Source organism: Chaetodon auriga, chromosome 18, assembly GCF_051107435.1.
Source record: "Chaetodon auriga isolate fChaAug3 chromosome 18, fChaAug3.hap1, whole genome shotgun sequence".
NCBI classification, from domain to species: domain Eukaryota; kingdom Metazoa; phylum Chordata; class Actinopteri; order Chaetodontiformes; family Chaetodontidae; genus Chaetodon; species Chaetodon auriga.
Window position 1 is genome coordinate 1,556,894 of NC_135091.1, and position 18,323 is coordinate 1,575,216.

At 50.1% G+C, this 18,323-nt stretch overlaps 1 protein-coding gene across 27 annotated transcripts in view; it reads left to right on the forward strand.

Annotated features, from left to right (window-relative positions):
- The window catches only part of afdna (afadin, adherens junction formation factor a), an 81,445-nt gene that overhangs the window by 58,745 nt on the left and 4,377 nt on the right, over positions 1-18,323 (forward strand). For 5 of the 27 annotated variants that reach the window (XM_076756600.1, XM_076756606.1, XM_076756609.1 and 2 more), the window contains 14 exons: positions 3,277-3,342; positions 3,431-3,504; positions 4,990-5,108; positions 6,593-6,793; positions 7,324-7,415; positions 7,645-7,842; positions 8,186-8,333; positions 8,466-8,868; positions 9,238-9,485; positions 9,576-9,790; positions 9,876-10,055; positions 11,474-11,512; positions 13,064-13,198; positions 15,935-16,469. In XM_076756600.1, the coding sequence (XP_076612715.1) occupies positions 3,277-3,342; positions 3,431-3,504; positions 4,990-5,108; positions 6,593-6,793; positions 7,324-7,415; positions 7,645-7,842; positions 8,186-8,333; positions 8,466-8,868; positions 9,238-9,485; positions 9,576-9,790; positions 9,876-10,055; positions 11,474-11,512; positions 13,064-13,198; positions 15,935-16,469 (2,653 nt within the window). The remainder of the gene's footprint in view (positions 1-3,276; positions 3,343-3,430; positions 3,505-4,989; positions 5,109-6,592; positions 6,794-7,323; positions 7,416-7,644; positions 7,843-8,185; positions 8,334-8,465; positions 8,869-9,237; positions 9,486-9,575; positions 9,791-9,875; positions 10,056-11,473; positions 11,513-13,063; positions 13,199-15,934; positions 16,470-18,323) is intronic. The other 22 variants (XM_076756622.1, XM_076756625.1, XM_076756623.1 and 19 more) reach the window with 15 other exon arrangements.

Consider the following 18,323-nt stretch of genomic DNA (forward strand, 5'->3'; position numbering starts at 1 on the left):
TCTGTGGAGCCTGATTTGGCGCCCCAGTCCTCATTCTGGATGAATCCAGGAGGCTGTGGCTCCGTCTGAAACAGAGGCTCTTTAATGTCTTCTGTAATGTACAACAGACACCAAACAGCCAGAATGATTCACTGTTCTCTCATCTTAATGTCACTCACAGGAAATCCGTGCCTGCATGAATCCAGCCTCATTATAACATCCACACGCACACTCAAAGGATCTTTTGACTTTTCCTTGTATGGAGGCACAGCCGTTAAAAATGCGAGTAATTTGAGAAACGATGTCTGAACTCCAGCTTTCACTCACACTCGGATCCCATTTGGCAAAACTCTGTGGCACAAAGGAAATCTTAGGAATGCATTTGTTTGATTTAGATGACAAGTCAGCACAAAGCTCATTGTTGTTCATAACAAACTGATCTGTTTGAACCTATTTCAACTCACATTTTTATGTCTCCGCATATTCAAAAGTTGTTTACTGCTGCAGGAACTCACTGATCGCCGCCATTCACAGCGAACAAAGTCCTCATGCAGCGAGCCGATGATCAGCGGCGAAGGTGATTATTAAACATGGCGAGAAAACACAAATTAACTGCTAATTACGAGCCAGGGCGATTGAAGTGCTGTGAAACAGATGGTTAAACGCTTAGAGCTCGAAATAGACTTAAAGATGTTTAGAATCCAGTTTTTAACTTGAGAAAATGTCAAAACAGTCTCTGTCTGATCTGATCTGAAGCTTCAGAGCAGCTTCTAAATGAACTGTGTGCTCAGAGTTTCTCAAATGGTGTGAAATTTGGATGAAGAGCAGTAACTTCAGGGCGTCTGAAGGTAGTATTCTGTCCAAAAACATCTTCAACTACATTTACAAAGCTCTTCGTCTTCCCCTTCTCCTCCTTCTTCTAGTCCTCCTTCTAGTCCTCCTCCTCCTCCTCCTAATTCTTTTTATTCTTCTAGTCTTCCTTCTCCTTCTCCTTCTGCTTCTCCTTCCTTTCCTTCTCCTTCTCTCTCTCCCTCTTCTCCTCCTCCTTCTTCTAGTCCTCCCTCTCCTTCTCTTCTTCGCCTCCTTCTCCTAACTTGATTAATCATATTAAGAGTTTGTTGTATGCAGCTTTGCAGTACAAAAATTCATGTACTTAATAAATATGTGTAGGCCTTATTGTCCCTCCTGGTTCTCTGTCCTCCTTTGATCAGTACCAATGTAGAAAATTCAGTAAATTGGACTCTGTGCTTTTAAAAAGGTCGTTAAAAGTCTTCAGTTTAATTTGGTGGACGCTGCACAACCTGCTGCTGTCTTTATCTTCTCCACTACGGCTGATGAAACCGTTAATACATGTGACCTGCAAACAGTAAGAGCTATTAACCTGAGTGTAACCCCTGTCTCTCTCTCACACACACACACACACACTCACACACACACACACACACTCACACACACACACACACACATACACGCACACACACACACACACACACACACACACACACACTGTGCCACGTTGCCAGGTCTGACGGATGGCAGCAATTAGGAGTCTTTTTAATCCACTCCACAGTTTTATGAGTGAGTTTACAGACATGCTGCGACTCTTAATGTCTCGGCGGTGTGTGTGTGTGTGTGTGTGCCATCTGAAGCTTCCTGTTTCAGCTTTGGTCTCTGCTTAAAAGTCTGAAAGTCATGTGAGATGTCTTCAGCGTTGGAGAGAGTTGATCAGTTCATCGTTCTGTGAAGAAATACTCGTCTGGTTTCTGCTTCTGCTGCACACAGTCAGAGGAGAAACACGTCAAGACGGCAAAGAGAGCGTGATACGCCTGATAACATGCCAGCACCCCCCCCACCTCACCAGAAAACCACACAGACACAGACACACACACACACACACACACACACACACACACACACACACACACACACAGAAGCTCTGCTTTGTGTGTGTTTCTGCTCCACTTGCTGTTCTCTGTTGCTACTCGGTAAAGAAAGGATTTGGTTTCAGGTAAATATTATGACGTGAAGTAAATGTGGACAGATTCCTGTGTGGAGGTTTGACTGCTCGCAGCAAATATCACCAGAATCCAGCACAGAAAAGTGGAATATAAGCAGGGAAACCAAACATGGAAACACGGGGGAATGTGTTGAACTGCTGCTGGTTCTCCATGAATGCTTCAGTTTGACATGTTGGTGAACTTGTTACCTCAGATAAAAGAGGCCTGGCTTTCAGGAGACGCTGAACGTTTCCAGTCCGACCTGCTCTGCTCAGTGTCAGCGCTCTGTAGCAGCTCTGTGTGAACGTGTGTGCTTAAGATCCTGCTGGTGTTTCTGTCGGGATCAGACTACAGAACGTCTTGAGATGGTCACCGTGTCGGGCGACCCGTTGAAGCCCGTCCAGTCACTGTGCAGCGTGCCTGGAGCGTTGCAGGGCGTGCTGTAGATGTGGTGCACTGAAGCTTCGTGGATGAAGCAGAAACCGTTTTCTCCCGCTGTGACTCATTTCATTTCAGTGCTCCACGTCTGCTGGTTCGGCCTTCGTTTGGCTTCTTCTTAAGTGCACAGGAGTTGTTCCCAGCAGCCTTACGTCCACCATAGTGTCTCCTGTTTGAGCAGATTGTTTCAGCGCCTCGCTCAAGAAAGCTTATTTCTTTTTCATCCTTCATGCAGCAGCGTTTCCCCCTCGTAGACTTCACCTGCACGGGCTGCTCAGGTATATTAACGGCTGCCAAAGTATATTTTAACACGTTCTGCAGAGAAACACAGATGTCCTGTGGTTTTAAATCCATTTGAAATCTTTCAGAATTCGTTCTTTCAGATTTTTTTCCAGTATTTGAAACACTGTGCGATGTCTTAGAACAGCTTATTGTGACTATTGTGATTTGGAGAAAGTGTCTCATGATAATGATAAAATGATAACAATGAAAAACTACCTCATGATGGAAACGAGCTTCCATCCAAAGCAGACAGTCACCCATTGTCAGTCTTCTCTGTCCTCTTGGAGACACTGTGGCTGATTTCACTTCATCTGAACCTGAGATTGAAAGCATGTTTACGCCGCAACATGTTCAATGAAAGTGGAGAAAAAAGCCACACAAGTACAAACAAAACCACTTTCGAGGCTGCAAAGACGTCACGACCCTGCGAGGACAAGAGTTCTGTGTGGGCTTTAACGTCGTTCGGCTTGTTTACGTTTGCCTCCTGTGATCTTTTCATGACTCAAACTGAGCCGTCTGCACACAAAGCGTCTGAATGTCGGCAGACTTCCTGAGGTGGACTCTGTCTGTGTCTCTGCAGGGTGCCGGTCAGGAGAAGCTGGGCATCTACATCAAGTCTGTCGTCAAAGGAGGAGCGGCTGACGTGGTTCGTATGCACACGGAGTGGAGCCACGATGGACGAGCGTGAGGAAGACACCTGCTGCGACTCATTCTGTGTGTTTGTGTTTCTGCAGGACGGCCGATTGGCTGCAGGTGACCAGCTGCTGAGCGTGGACGGCCGCAGTCTGGTCGGCCTATCACAAGAGAGGTAGGACACAGCGGCCCAATTAGTGCTGCTGTTTTTAAGTCTTTAAAGATGTTTTTTTTGGCTGTTTCAATTTGTTGGAGCAAGAATTTGAATGCTTCAGTGCCCAGAAATCATTTAATGTGATGCCAGCTTGACTGATTTCCAATCGCAAATTAGAAATGGGAACTTCCCAGCTGGCGCATGTAAATAATGATTAAACCTTCACAGCATCCAGTCGTCTATCTGCATGAGGCAGCAGGGAGTCGCTGCGGGCGCATGTTATTTTTCTCTCCATCCGCTCAACCACCCACCGCACAGTGCTGACGTAGTTACGGTCAGGCGATGATGAAACTCCGTCCAGAGTCTATTTAGAGAATTAAAAACATTTGAGAAGTAACGTATGTTGATGTGACACCAGGTGACCACATCCTGCAAACCTCAGGCTTCAGACCGTTCTTGCATTGAGGCCGTTGCGTCCCATTTGTCCTCGTAAAAAGACAAAGTTTCCGACATGTCTGGAACACACACACAGCAGCAGAAAGAGTGTGTGTGTGTGTTTTTGGAAACAGCAGCGAAGCGCTCGGCGGCTAACGCCCCGCTCACATTAATCCATTTATCCCTCGGCGTGTACAGGCTTGATGTTCAGGGTTGTTGTCTCCATCAGGTCAAACTGGATTTACGAATCAGCGGTTAAACGCTTTAGGTAGCAGCTGGGCGGGGTTCATCGTATCCGCCCATTTCACAGAACATCAGCTAACAGCTAATCAGACGGCTTCCCTCTGAGCGTCGTGGTCGGCGGTGTCACCCTGTGGTCGTCTCCTCTCCCCCTCCTGCAGGCCTCACGGGCCTTTAGGTCTGAAACACGTTCGTACAAAAGCCGAATCCTGTGATATTCCCACATGAGGCTTCAGAGCCCGTTCGCTGCTCGTCATCAAGAAGCTGACGTTCCCCGACTTCCATCCACTCAAACACACATGACGAGCTGCCCTTCAGTTATTTATGGCATTTGGTTAAAGCCCTGTGCACATGTGGCTGTTGAAGAACATGGGTACTGTGTGTGTGCGCGTGTGTGTGTGTGTGTGTGCGCGTGTGTGTGTGTGTGTGTGTGTGACAGCAGGATTGAACCCAAATTAAAGTGAAGTGAGTCTCTGGCAATGACAGATATAATCCCTGCCCCCTCTGCTTCATGATGAAGGTCCTCTGGTTTGTTTCCTGCCTGCTGGGAGGCAGCAGACACCAACTTCACCAGCGTTTCCCATAATGACTCAGTGCACTAAGAACGTTTAGCCGAAATCATGTTCTGATCACTTCAACGATGGAGATCAATGCAGTTAAAGTAGAGGTTTGAACATGAAGGTGTGTCACAGACAGACTGGGAGAGCAGTTTGTGTGTCACACCAGACGAAGTAGGTGTCATATTCTCTCTCTCTCTCTCTCTCTCTCTCTCTCTCCCCCTCTCTCCCTCTCCCTCCCTCCTTCTCCCTCTCCCCCCCCCCCCCCCCTCAGGGCGGCAGAGCTGATGACGAGGACGGGCTCAGTGGTGACTCTGGAGGTCGCCAAGCAGGGCGCCATTTACCACGGCCTGGCCACGCTCCTCAACCAGCCCAGCCCCATGATGCCCAGAGGTGAGAGCGCGCGCACACACACACACACACACACACACACACACACACACACACACACACACACACACACACACACACACATACTCCAGACTCACTTCTGGACTAACAAAGTTATTATGTTCAGTCTGTTTTTCCTCATATTTTGAAGAGCTTTGTATCTGCATTAAGTTTATGATTCTTTAAGTTTAAACGCTTTGTTCATCAATCACATTTTCAATGGAAGGAAAATAAATGTGCAGAAAAGAACCAGAAAAATGAAATATTTAGCTCTGGGACTGTTGGTGGAACAGACGTCGGCTTGTGATCTAAATATTTATACTGGTCTCGTTCTCCGTTTTTAGATGTTTAATAACAATGAACCAATTGATTGATCAAATAATATGCAGATTAATCAGTAACGCAGGTCCACTTTGAATACAGAACAGTGGAAGATTAAGCTGTTTTCCATTAAACAATATTTGACAATTAAGACTATTATAACAGTCCTGAAAGGCGTTTAAACAGATCATAAATTTGGCTTCCTAAACGCTGCAGATTTTGGCTGTTTAATGGCTTCAGTCAATGGACCATTGTGAGCTCCACCATCAGCTGTTGCCAGAGATTCGGTGCTGTGGATGAAAGCAGAGAAGCAGACGTGTCCAGACAGTGTGTCCTTGTTGTCTTCTCGCTAGCGCAGTAAAAAAGCAGCGAGCAGACTGAAGGATATAATGAGTGTTTGTGGCCACAGCCAGATATGTGTGTGCGTGCGCATGCGCATGCGTGCTGCATGTGCCTCCAGACACACACACACGCACACACACACACACAGCATGGAGTTGACTGGGTTGTCTGGCTGTGTGCTGGTCTTTGTCTGCTGGAATGTGACCCTAGATTCATTAAGGAAGTCTTCTGGCCGGGCCGGTCTGTGGTCCAGGATGACGCTAAAGGGGTGTTTCTCCCAAATTCCCTCGACCACAGTGTGTTTTCCAGTGCAGACAGAGGTTTAACCGCCAGGCGGTGAAGGACGCGGCTCATTCTTCAGTGAGCGTGATGTTTGAAGTGTAGACTCTCACAGACTGAGGGTGTGACTTCGCTCAGAGGAGCAAACCTGGTCCACTAAGAGGAGTCCTGTGGACGTTCCAGCTGAAATCCCTCCCAGTCATCACCTCTGAAGAAGAGTGTGTGACGCTGCCCTCTGTCTGCTTTCTTCTTCTTTGGTGCGGTCGGACGTTTCTTGGTGTCAACCTTTGGGCAGTGGGGGTGTAGCCTCCGGCCAATAATAGTGCACAGGTGAGGTCAAGAAGGTAGTGACCAAGCTGACGCTGTCCTCTGTCTGACGCTCTGGACACAAAGGCGATGAGCTGATGTTGTTGCTGTCTGTAAGTGGACAGATTTCCGGGGAGTGTAATGACCTTAATATCATGACATGTAATTACTGCCCTGCCTGTTAGCGCGCTAGACTTTCTGAAACACTCCTTCTCTCTGCTTCATCCTGATCTCTGCAGCATCAGACCGAGGCCGCGACAAGAACGGGAAGCTGCGACCAAAGAGCGAAGGCTTTGAGCTGTACAACAGCTCGGTGCAGAACGGCTCTCCGGAGAGCCCGCAGGCCGGCTGGGACTCGTACCCCGAACCAAAGAAGATGAGCAGCGAAGATCGGCTCCTCAAGAACCGAGCCGACCACCGCTCCAGCCCCAACGTCGCCAGTAAGCCCCCGACCGACCGAGATTTGATTTGTTTATACTCTGATGCTCTGATTTTAGCCGCTGTGTGCTAAACTACACCTGACCTCCTTCCATAATAGATCAGTACTTGATTCAGTCATCACAAGGTTAATAACAGGTTATCACACGTCCAGAACATTCCCACCTCTTTTAGGCTGTAGATTAATAGACTCAATGGAAAGTATGTATGGTAACAAGCCACTGGGTTCAGACTTGGCACAGGCAGTGATGGAAATAGGAAAGAAAAGTAAAACTGTGCTGGTGTTATTCTTGAAGTACTCCACCCTGATATGGAATCAGTGCCACAGGGCTGTTGGGCAATAACACCGTGTCTGCAAAAGTCTTTAAAAACAATCTCTGAAACCACGTTCAGTCACCAGTTTGGGTAATTTGGGATTTGTTGGCGACTCCTTTCCTCCCTAAGTTCATTGCTTCACTCTGGATATTGTTGAATTTGTCAGTGAGTGCCGTTAACTGTGCTAAAACAACTGTCTGTCCACCCCCGCCATCAGATCAGGGCCAGAGTCCTGCAGGCAAAGCGGTGTACCCCGGAGGACCCGGCACCAAGATCACCTCCGTGTCCACCGGCAACCTGTGTGCAGACGTAAGTGACCGTGTGATCGAAGCCGCCGAAGTGTCGTCTGTGTGTGGAATGTTCCCGCAGGCCGGATGAGACCGGAGCGACGCCGGCTCTCGAGGACTCACAGTATCTGGAGCAGAGATGAGAAATCCAGAATGAATCAAACCAGCTCCGCACAATGTGCTGCCTGTTCAGCTTCGGGAAAGTGTCCCAAATATTTTCTTTTCAGTCCGTAAATTCTGTTTTTGTTCAGCAGGAAGAGCCCTCCCCTCCCCGTCCAGAGGCCTACCCCATCCCCACCCAGACCTGCCCCAGGGAGTACTTCACCATCCCGGCCTCCAAGAGCCAGGATCGGGTCGTCGGTCCCGGACAGGGGCCCTCGCAGCACTGGCAGGGCATGGAGGACAGAGAGCGCCTCCCAGTGGCCGACAACATCCACAACAGCATGCAGGTAGAACAGCAGACCGTCGACGTGTTGAAGGTCTCAGCTTCATCAGAAAATACCTCAAGTAGATCCAAAGATTTGTATTTGTTTGTCGTGTAAGTCAGCAGATTTAGCGTTGACCTGGAAACACAGAAAATGTTCTTGGAATGATTGAATCCTCCATCTGCTCCCTTTTCATCCTGCTGCACCCCATTTTCTCCTCCTTGTCTTCCCTCTTACCTTCATCTTTCTACTTCCTGCTTGTCCTTTCTCTCTATCTCTGTCTCTCTCTTCTTTCTTCTTCTGTCTTTCCTTTTATTGCCTGTCCCCCTTCTCTCGTCTCTTATTGGATGTTTTCGTCTCCTCTCAGCGGGTTAACCACTCCCAGGAGGAGTTATACCCCCAGCCAGGAGGTATGAGGCCAGACGAGCGCATGCAGCAACTCTACCAGCAGGACTACCAGCACCGGGACCTGGACTACCAGCACAGAGATCTGGACTACCAGAGAGGTCCACCAGGTAAGAAGAACCAGATCCCTCCGCTAAAGGCGGCAGAGAGAGGCTGACTGATGTAGCAGCTTAGTGGTTTTCATCTTCCAAATGTTCCTCTGAACTGTGACCTGAGAACTCGTCCACGCTGTGTTTCTGCAGGAGGTCCTGAACTCTGGGCCCCACAGCCGCAGGTGTCCTCCTCGCTGGAGTCATCCACGTCCAGTCAGGAGCACCTCAACTTCTCCGCCTCCTCCTCCTCCTCCAACAAGACCCAGAACCAGAAGACCGGGCCGGGCCGATGGAAGACGCCCAACGCCCCTCACCCTGTGCCGCCACATTCGGCCCAGCCGCCATCCCGCTCTGACCTGCCCCCTCCTCCGCCCCCGCCACCGGCCCCTTACCCCGACGCCTACGACCCCTACGACCCCCAGCCCGACTTACCGCTCCCGCCGCCGCCCGCCGCCGTCACTCCTGTCACGGCCCAGCAGGCTGCTGACCGCAAGAAGCGTGAGGAGCAGCAGCGCTGGTATGAGAAGGAGAAAGCTCGGCTGGAAGAAGAGAGGTGGGAACACAACAGAACGTTTAGCTTAACGACATGATATGAGGCTGTATGTACAGACATAAAGTGACAGCTCCACCTACAGGACAGGAGGGAGATCACGTGATAGAAAATACCCCCCAAACAGTTTACTATGCACACAAAAAGCATGTTGTCATGTCCTAAACAGGACAAACAGAATGTGGCCTGAACCAGTCTTAGTATTGTAGAGAAAGTGCTGCTCTCGAGTGTGCTCAGCATTAAAATGTTTATATTGTTCAGTTACAGTGTAACAAGGTAAATGTGTTACTACAGTTTGACCATCGTTTCATGTTTTAATAATTTGTTGTCTCCTTGCTGCTGCTGCTGCTGCTGATGATGATGATTTGTCAGGGAGAGGAAGAGGAGAGAGCAGGAGAGGAAGCTGGGTCAGATCCGGGCCAACCCCGTCATGCCCGTCCAACCTCACAACAACGGAGGATCCATGCCTCCCCCTCACCACCAGCCCCCTCTGCCCTCTGTGGCGCCGCCCCAGCCCTACCTCCCCCCACAGCCCCAGCCTCCCCCATCCAGACCGGAGAAGCTGGCCAGCCTGCCGCGCTCAGCTGTCCCTCCCCCTGCCAGTGGCCCCAACCCTGCCGGTAAAAGTCAAAGCTTTTCTCATACTTAATGTGTTTATGTGCAAACTGCAGCCACAGCGACATGATGAATGAAACGTGATGTGCTCGTAGGCATGGACACGGTGATCAGGGAGCTGCTGCCACAGCAGCAGCCGCGGACCATTGAGAGGCGAGACCTGCAGTACATCACCATCAGCAAGGAGGAGCTGACGTCCAGCGACAGTCTGTCTCCAGACCCCTGGAAGCGAGACGCCCGCGAGAAGGCCGAGAAGCAGCAGCAGCTTCACATCGTCGACCTGCTGGACAAGGAGATCCAGGAGCTCCAGGTGAGCCCGGTTTAAGCTCCGTTCCCTTCCCAGAGGGACCTGACAAGCAACCCGATCCAGGTCTGAGCGCACTTTTGTTTTCCAGGCCAAGCCGGAGCGAACGGCGGAGGAAAGCGACCGCCTCAGGAAGCTGATGCTGGAGTGGCAGTTCCAGAAACGACTGCAGGAGTCCAAGCAGAGCGACGAAGACGAGGAGGAGGAGGACGACGAGGACGTGGACACCATGATGATCATGCAGAGGCTGGAGGCCGAGAAGAGAGCCAGGGTGAGACGGGGGTGGCGGGAAAGGATAGAGACTGGAGGACAGGAAATGGAAAGGGTGGAGGAAGTGTTGAAGGAGGAGAGATGAAGCTTAGAGAGAGCGATTTAAACATTTACAGGAAGTGCTAAAGGAAGAGAAGGCAGAGACAGGAAGTCGCATCATGTGCAAAGGCTGTTTTGGCCAAAATAAAACAGTCTGACTTGTGTTTTAAGTAATAATGACCATCAGCTCGCTGCTGACACACAAATCTGTGCACGAGGAGGAAAGGAAGGAAAGAGCCGGCTTTCAAACGCAGCAGGGGAAATGACTTCCTCTGCGGCGGCGCTCCCACTATGAATGTCCTGCAATGTGCATCTGCAACATGCTTCTGTCATCGCTTTGCCATGCTGAGCTGCTTAAATCTGATTGGCTGGAGGGGTGGACGGGAGGGTTTTGGGCAGGCAGGTCAGGATGTTGTGCTGCGTTCACATCACGTGATCTAACGGAGTGACTTTAGGTAAAGTGAGTCTGAAGGTGTGATTTAGGTTTCCTGTAGATTTTGGTTTCCTGTGGTTCACAGCTGCGTCCTGCCGTGAGGAGACACGACTCTTCTGCTTTAAAGTCAGATTCTGATCCGATGGAGAGTCAGAATTGGTCCTTTCTGGCGCCCAGCATCATGCAGCCTTCACGCTCTGTTCCTCCACCTGAACCGCGTCGGCGCGCCTTAAGCTTCTTACGCAGCATTATTTTCTTCATTTCTGTAGTTCGACTGGGTGTAGCAGCGTGTGGGCGGGTGCAGCTGTGTTACCGTACACTGCGTGTTGGATGTGGTTGGATGCAGGAAGGTGTTGAATCTGTCCGGTGTGGCTGAGAGTGTGACTGTGTAACAGCTGATGTTGTACTTTTAAGTACTTTTAAACGGATTTCACGTCCTTCTGCTCGAAAACTCAGCAAACATGAGAGCAGCAGATCAGAGAAGTTTATTTCCCTTTTCACGTGAGGAAGCTAAGCGCCGAGGCAGAGGAGAGAAATGTGGAATGAACCGGAGTCCTGTGATGTCATTAAAAACAGTAATTGGCTGATTGAACTCATGAGGTCCGTTGTTCCGGTAGTTACGTTGAAGGTGTGGTTGGGTGGTGCAGCGGTCATCTGGATTTGGATGTGGTGGATTTAGGACATCCAATAATAAACAGAGTGGAGAAGAATAAAGTTCAGCAATGTTTTCACTTTACTGTATGTCCCCCCCCCCCCCCCCCCTTTATTTCTATTCTGCTCCTCAGTTTCTCCTCCCACCTCCCCTCCTCTTTTTGCTAACTTAGTTTCACTGATATCTCCTCCACACCCTCCTTTTCAGCCTTTGGGTATTTCCTTCTCCCCCCTCCCTCCCTCCCTCCCTCCCTCCCTGCCCCCCTCTCACTCTCTATTCTCTTCTTCTTCTTCAGCAGCAGAATGCTGTCCCAGCTATCTCTGTTCTAGACTTGGTATGTTCTTCCTGTTGATGACGAGTTTCCTCCCCCTGCCCTTACATCACTTCCTGTTTTCTGTCTGGGCTGCCCACCTGCCCGTGTTTCCTATCTGTCTCTCCCCACCCATCTGGACTACTGTCGTCGTTTCATTGGGGCGGGGCCGGGGCCGGAGGCAGGGCTGTGCCATGATTAGCTAAAGAGCAGCCGGTCATGGAGGGGGCGTCCTGGGATGCTTGATGCTGTTTGGCTGGGGAAGCCGTCCATCTCCGTGTCCACTCAAAACATCCGCTGAGGGACGACGAGCGAAGCTGCTGCTTAGCGATGATGAATCACGTGTTTCAAACCCTCAAAGCAACAGAAGCGCAGTCGTTGACGTGCTCACGGCGTAGCGGAGCGGCGGGCGGCGTGGTTCTTGTCAGCAGTGATGTTTTGAGTGCATATGGAGGTGGAGCCTGCATGGCTGAATGCTTCACAGGGGGTCCAGGTCCAGATCCATGCATGAAAGTCCTGTGAGCCCCCAGCGCTGCCTGCGCCGGGCCACACGTCATGTCGTGGTGTCCGTCCATCCATCCATCCATCCATCCATCCATCCATCCATCCATCCATCCATCCGTGTGTGACCAGCTGAGCCTCTTTGTGTTCTCTTTTAAAGAATCCGTCCAACCAAAACAGAAACACATATTTCTTTCATGTGGTTTCATATGTCCAGGTTTTGTGTCCATCACAGAGATTTCACCCTGAACCACAAAACAGATGAGTAATGAACGAGAGATGGAAACATCTCAAACAAAAGACGTTAATATGTTTATATTGAAGCTCTTGACATGCAAATATATATTTATACTATTAACAATAAAAAGAAAAAAACAAAACAAATTGGAAATTAAATAAAGGATTAGAAATAAATTATGAAAAGACAAAAGCTAAAATTCTAAGTAGACAAATATATATTAAAAAAAGAAAAATTCCAGACAGAATACAGAATTATTTATTATTTTTATTTCTTTTTTTATATAAAAAATATACACAAAACCAGCACAGTTACAAAATATATTGTTTTATACTTTTGTTGAACGGACCCTTTAACCTCCACCCAGCCCAGAGAGGGTGTGCTTGTTTTGTGCCTCACCGTGTCCCGCTGGCTTTGTGTTGGGATGGTTTTATCAGTACGTTTCTGCAGCCGCCCGCTGAGCTCGCAGCCACTTCAGGTGCGCTTGATTTACTTTTTAAACAAAACCAAACGCGCCTCAAGCGGCTGAAAGCGGGGCTGTGTTTGTTTTCGTTGTTCCGGTTGCTGTCGTTGTGGTGGGTGTGTGCATGTTCAGCGGCGTGTGTGTCTGCCTGTGCTGTGTGTTTGCAGTGCACTCTGCTCCTCCCCTCTGGAGCAGGCCTGTGAGGCAAAGCCACACGACATGTTAGTGTACGTTAGCCGTTCAGCAGCCGCTGGACGTGGAGACGCTGTCACAGTCTGTGTGGGAACGACGTCCATTCGCTGCACTAACTCTTTCCCTGTTTGCATGTGTGCCTTTTGGCATGTTCTGTGTGTGTGCGCGTGTGCGTGGTCAGTTGCAGGACGAGGAGCGACGGCGTAAGCAGCAGCTGGAGGAGATTCGCAAGCGGGAGGCGGAGGAGCGAGCAAAGCAGGAGGAGGAGAGGAGGTGGAGGGAGGAGGAGAGAGCCAAACGAGAGGCCGAGGAGAAGGTCGGTTTGTCTGTCTCTGCAGGAGTCCAGTGGCCACAGATTGTAGGATGTTTAGTCGCTGTGTGATTCTGTAGCTCTTTGTGAGGCAGCGAGTCCACATGGTGGGACGAGACGGAGCAGGAATCTGTCAGGGTTGGACCACCGGGCTGGAGAAGCCCTTAAAACAACATTTAGACTATCATTCAGCACAACAGTCCCATTTCCTACTGAGTCGCTAAGTGAAGATCACAAAATGTGTCTCAACAGAGAGTTTAGAGATCTGTGTGAAGTTAAAACAAGAAGGAAGCATTTGACACTTTATGAGCTGTAGGCGGAGTCAGACAGAGCCAGGCTAGCTGTTTCCCTCTGTTTCCAGTCTTTGTGCTAAGCTAAGCTAACGGGCTGCTGGTGGTAGCTTCAAATTTACAATATGATGAGACAATGAGCAAAATTCCTTTAGAAAAAGGCAGTTTTAGTATTTTAAATAGACTGAGGAGAATAAAGTGAGGATGATAAAATCAGTCAAAAGACGTTGAAACGCTCGGTCCAACCCTCAGATGTTCAATGGCTCCAGAAAGTATTCAGACCTCTCACTCTGTGCACACTTTGCTGTGACACAGGTTTAAAGAAAAATGGATTAAAATTCCTTTTTCGGCAATTAATTCTGCTCACAATAATCTACATATTAATGAGTCTGAATATTAAGGGACAAAGGAGATTTTGGTTTTTTATTGTTGTGTTTTTGTTTTGTCACTGTGGATTATTGAGCATAGAATTAAAATAGATGTAAAGTGTTTCACAGGTGAAGCCTTTTAACCTTATGTTGGAGAAATATTTCAGGTTTTAGGTGAGCAGTAGTGTGATCTGGTCTCCACCCGTCCATCTCCGTCTGGTGTGTTAAATCAAACAGTCTCCGTGTTTTATCATCGTGTCCACTGACGTCACCATGAAGCCATTGTTCTGTGCATTTGTCCTGTGAGCTGTAGACCACCGATCACACCAGCAGGTCTCCACAGAGAGGCGTTAGTGTTAGTGTTAGCGTTAGCGTTAGCGTTAGCGTTAGCGTTAGCTCAGGCGTCAGAGCTGCGTTGAACTTTGCTGGACGAGACGATGTTTAAAGATGTTCTGACTGTTCATCTGATGCTGTTTGTGTATTGTGAAGATGTCCAACTGCATGTCCTCATCCTGTGCACCCCCACCCTCTGTGGTGTGTTGCTGTGTCATGTTATGTGCCTCCACCCACCTTGAGCATGGGACTCCCATCGTGTTGTCGTGTTTGTCAGGAAGTTTAAGTTGTTTCAGTTTTTTGGGGAAGCAGTTTTGATTTTGTCAGGTTTATGTTTGATTTGTTTTGTCACCATCTCCATCCACCATCGCTCCAGAAACTGTTCAGGGAATGCCGCCCTCCCTCCCACTCTTCCCACAAACCCCATGCTTTATATTCAGTTCATGCACACACACACACACACACACACACACACACACACACACAGAAGGCTACACCCAGCCACCTGCCTCATCCCCGCCCTCAGCCATCCATACGTACACATTCAGACGCCCACTCATCGACGCCCACACACCCACTAATCCCTCCCAGTTTCTTCAGATTCCGACGGCCGATTCAGCCGCCACGAGCTGCTCGGACGCACCCACAGAGCTAGAGACCGTCCCGCGGCGGTCACCCTTCCAACACATGACCAAACGGACCAAAACACGCCAAGATAACCCCGCGCGAGAAGACTGAGCGCATGTGACGCGGAGCAGCTGGTCGAGCTCCAAACCCAGAAATCCAAACACATTCCTGCAGACTGACGGGCAGCGTCACAGCGTAGATTCAGGGTGGCCCGAATCAAAGACCGGCCCACAAACCACACGGTGTAAACTGAGGGCACACACAGTTTGTGCACACACACACTCCCACAGCCATGAGGGGAGGGGGGGTGGACGTAGACCGGGTGGTCCAGGGAGCAGGCCTGGTTTCCGGTCGCAGGTTTGTAGGTCGTGTGGAGCACGAGGAGCAGGTTCCTCCTCCGGAGTCTTCAGGTTGGTGGAGTCGTTGGACACTAGATGTTTGGTTTGGTTGGTGATCTTTATTTAAAAATATGTCAGCGATCAAGTTCAGGGCTTATTTTCGTCCCCACTATTTACACAAGAGGACGAGTCCGGCTCAGAGGCGGCGTTTGTAAAGCTGTTACCGACTTTACTCTGAGACATAATCATAAGCTGGTTTCTGCTGGCGGCCTGAAGTTGTTTCAGGAGGATACAACTGATGGTTATGGTGCAGTTTTTAGAGCAGAGCGAACCAGAGCAATAAATCCTGACGGTGAAGAGCGGCTCCTGGGTGCGTTTGGTTTTTCGGTCCTTCAGCACTTTATAAACCAAACGATTAATCAATTCAAATTAACTTAATTTGACCATTTTTCAATCAAATATCTGCCTGTAGTGTAAAAGCAGCTGCTTCCTGTTTTTAAGTCGCGGCTTCGGTTAGAATTTGATGGTCAGACCATTTTCAGGACCAGTCTGCACCAGCTGTGACGCGCTTCGGTTCGGTCGGATTGGTGGACCGGGTGGACGTGGTCTTTGTACTGGCGGTCCAGGTAGAGCAGATCAGGTCCAGAAGAGTCTGATGTGGGGTCCTGTAGGGGTGTGGGGTCAGTAGTTCCCAGCTGTGTCTGTAGCTGATTAGTCAGTCAGTGTCCTTGGTTGAGGTGAGAGCCAATGAGAGTGGAGCTTACTAACAGGTTGTCCCTCCCCCAGAGGAGACAGGAGGAGGAGTACTACACTCGCCTGGAGGCGGAGCGGCGCCGGCAGCACGAGGAGGCGGAGAGAAAGCTGCTGACGCCCGAGGACCCGGCCGGTCTGTATCGGCCCCCGCTGCCCCGGGACTACCAACCCCCCGCCCCCCACAACCCTACTAACACCCCCCCGCCCCCCCCACAGAGAAACACCTCCTACCTCAAAACCCAGGTCACCTCCCCCGACACGCTCTACACCGCCAAGTTCGTCTCCTACGCGGGCGACGAGGAAGAAGACGAGGACGCAGGAAGTGGCGGCGGCAGCCAATCAGGTCAGGTGAAGCTGTCGGCGACCCGGAAGTCGTACGGCGACCTCCCGGCCTCCGCCTCGCCATATCGCAGCAAGCCTCAGCCGCCGCCCACTGCGCGCAAGCCCCGCCCCCTTTCTGACGGCATCTTCCTGTCTGGCTCGTTCCAACCGCCAATCAACAACTCCAACAGTACAGGTCCCCCCCTTCCTGCCAAACCCAGCTCCATCCCCCCCGGAGGCTTTAAAGGTAGAGCCGCAGAGAGGAGAGAGGAGTCAGGCTCGCGGCCCCTCGCCAGCTCCCACGCCTCCCTCTCATTCGCTCCTCTCTTCATTCACTCCCTGCGTAGTGCTCTCCTCTTTGTTTTGACCTCGTCCTCAGTAGAGAGGCGTTCTGTTTCACTTCCACCATCTTTTTCTTCTTCACACGTCTGTCCACATTTTTTCGTCCCTCCGCTCATCACTTTGTGTTCGTTAGTTTGGAAATTTTCCTCCCTCTCCTCAAGCCAATCAGATTGTACTTGTTGTGTATTTTTTTTATGTTGGTTTGTTCAAACACCTCCTCCTCCTCCTGTCCCGGGTAATTTTCCCCTCCTCATCTTCCTCCAATCACCCCCCCCCCGATCAGCAGTAGCCGACAGAAAAAGCAATCGATAATCACGCCACCACTTTCCGCTGCAGATTGAGACCCATCAGAGCCAATCATAGTACTGTTGGTGTTGTCGCTCGCCGCCTCCTTTGTGTCTGGTTTGTCGCTGCTTGGTTCGGGGGTCGAGGCCGGCCGTCGGTCTGCCTGCCCGCCCCCTTCCTCCCCCCTCCCCCCGTGGCTCTGCTTAGTGGTGTTGGCTTTAAAGGGAAGGAGGCTTCACGCACCATCAATCACTCGATCAGGAATCAGCTCTCATTCCATGAACACAGAAAAGCACACAGCAGCAGTGTGTCGAGTCCTCCTCTTTGTCTGCGGCCGTTTCAAACTGTCTGCTGAACCACAGCGCCCCCTGGTGGCCGTCGTCCCTCACAGCCGTCCTGCTCAGAGACGTGTTTCTCAGGAGTGAGAAGTCGTCTTTCCTCTCAGAGGTCTGTTGTTCTTGGGTTTCTCCTCTCAGATGTTATGTTTTGATATGAATCACAGCTTCTCTTCCAGAGGACTCTTTGTTGGAAACAGATATCCGACAGTAGACGGTCAAACTGCAGTCAGCTGGCGGCCGTCGAGAGTTTTTTGCTCCTAAAATGTCCCTCCGTGATTTTCAGCCTGTGCGAACTGATGTTAAAATCACACAAAGAGATCACAATTAATAATAATTCAATTCATCCTGTGGGACTAATTATCAGGACGATGTAAGTTTTATTTCCGTGTTTTGGTCAAACCAATTGGTTATCAACCTGTGGGGCGTGACCCTCAGAAGGGTCCCAACAGACATTTAAAGATTAACAGAAGAGAAGATCAGTAAAAAATGATTCAAATGATCAGTCGTTTTCATCAAAATGTCAATTTTAGACACATTTTGAACCTTTTTCTTCTTATGATAAAGCAAACGTTCAGAATGATCAGGGTGAGCTTCCAAAATAGGAGCGTTGTTTTGGCGTCTGCTCAGAAACGACGTCTCTGCTCGTCCACGAGGCTTCAGGCAGGCGTCATTTGGACGGAACGAAGCTGTTTGAACGTCCGCAGACAAACGGAGCAGCGAGCAGCTCAGGCTGGAGGTCATCGCTGCCTGAGCTCCAGGAAACAGCCGCCTGCCCCTTCAAAATAAACCTCCTCCGTCCCTGCTGCTTCCTGAACATTGAGACACGTCCGGGCCTCATGGAGAACTTTGTGCTGCATTTTTTTACTCAAATCAGACAAAAAAACATCCCACTAACATCCCACCACCTCCCCCACCCTCCACCCACCCACCCCCACCACCCACCCCCACCACCTCCATGAAATGACTCAAATCTGCATGACAGCCACGCACACACAGCGCTGCCCTGCGGCTGCCAGCAGCTCACCCAGCAAACGGCTTGATGTCTATTGCTTTTCCTGCCTGTAGCTTCCTCCACGCTGCGTCCTGCTGTCTTTTTTACTTCCTCTTTGTGTCTCTGCTTCCTTCTCCCACTTTAA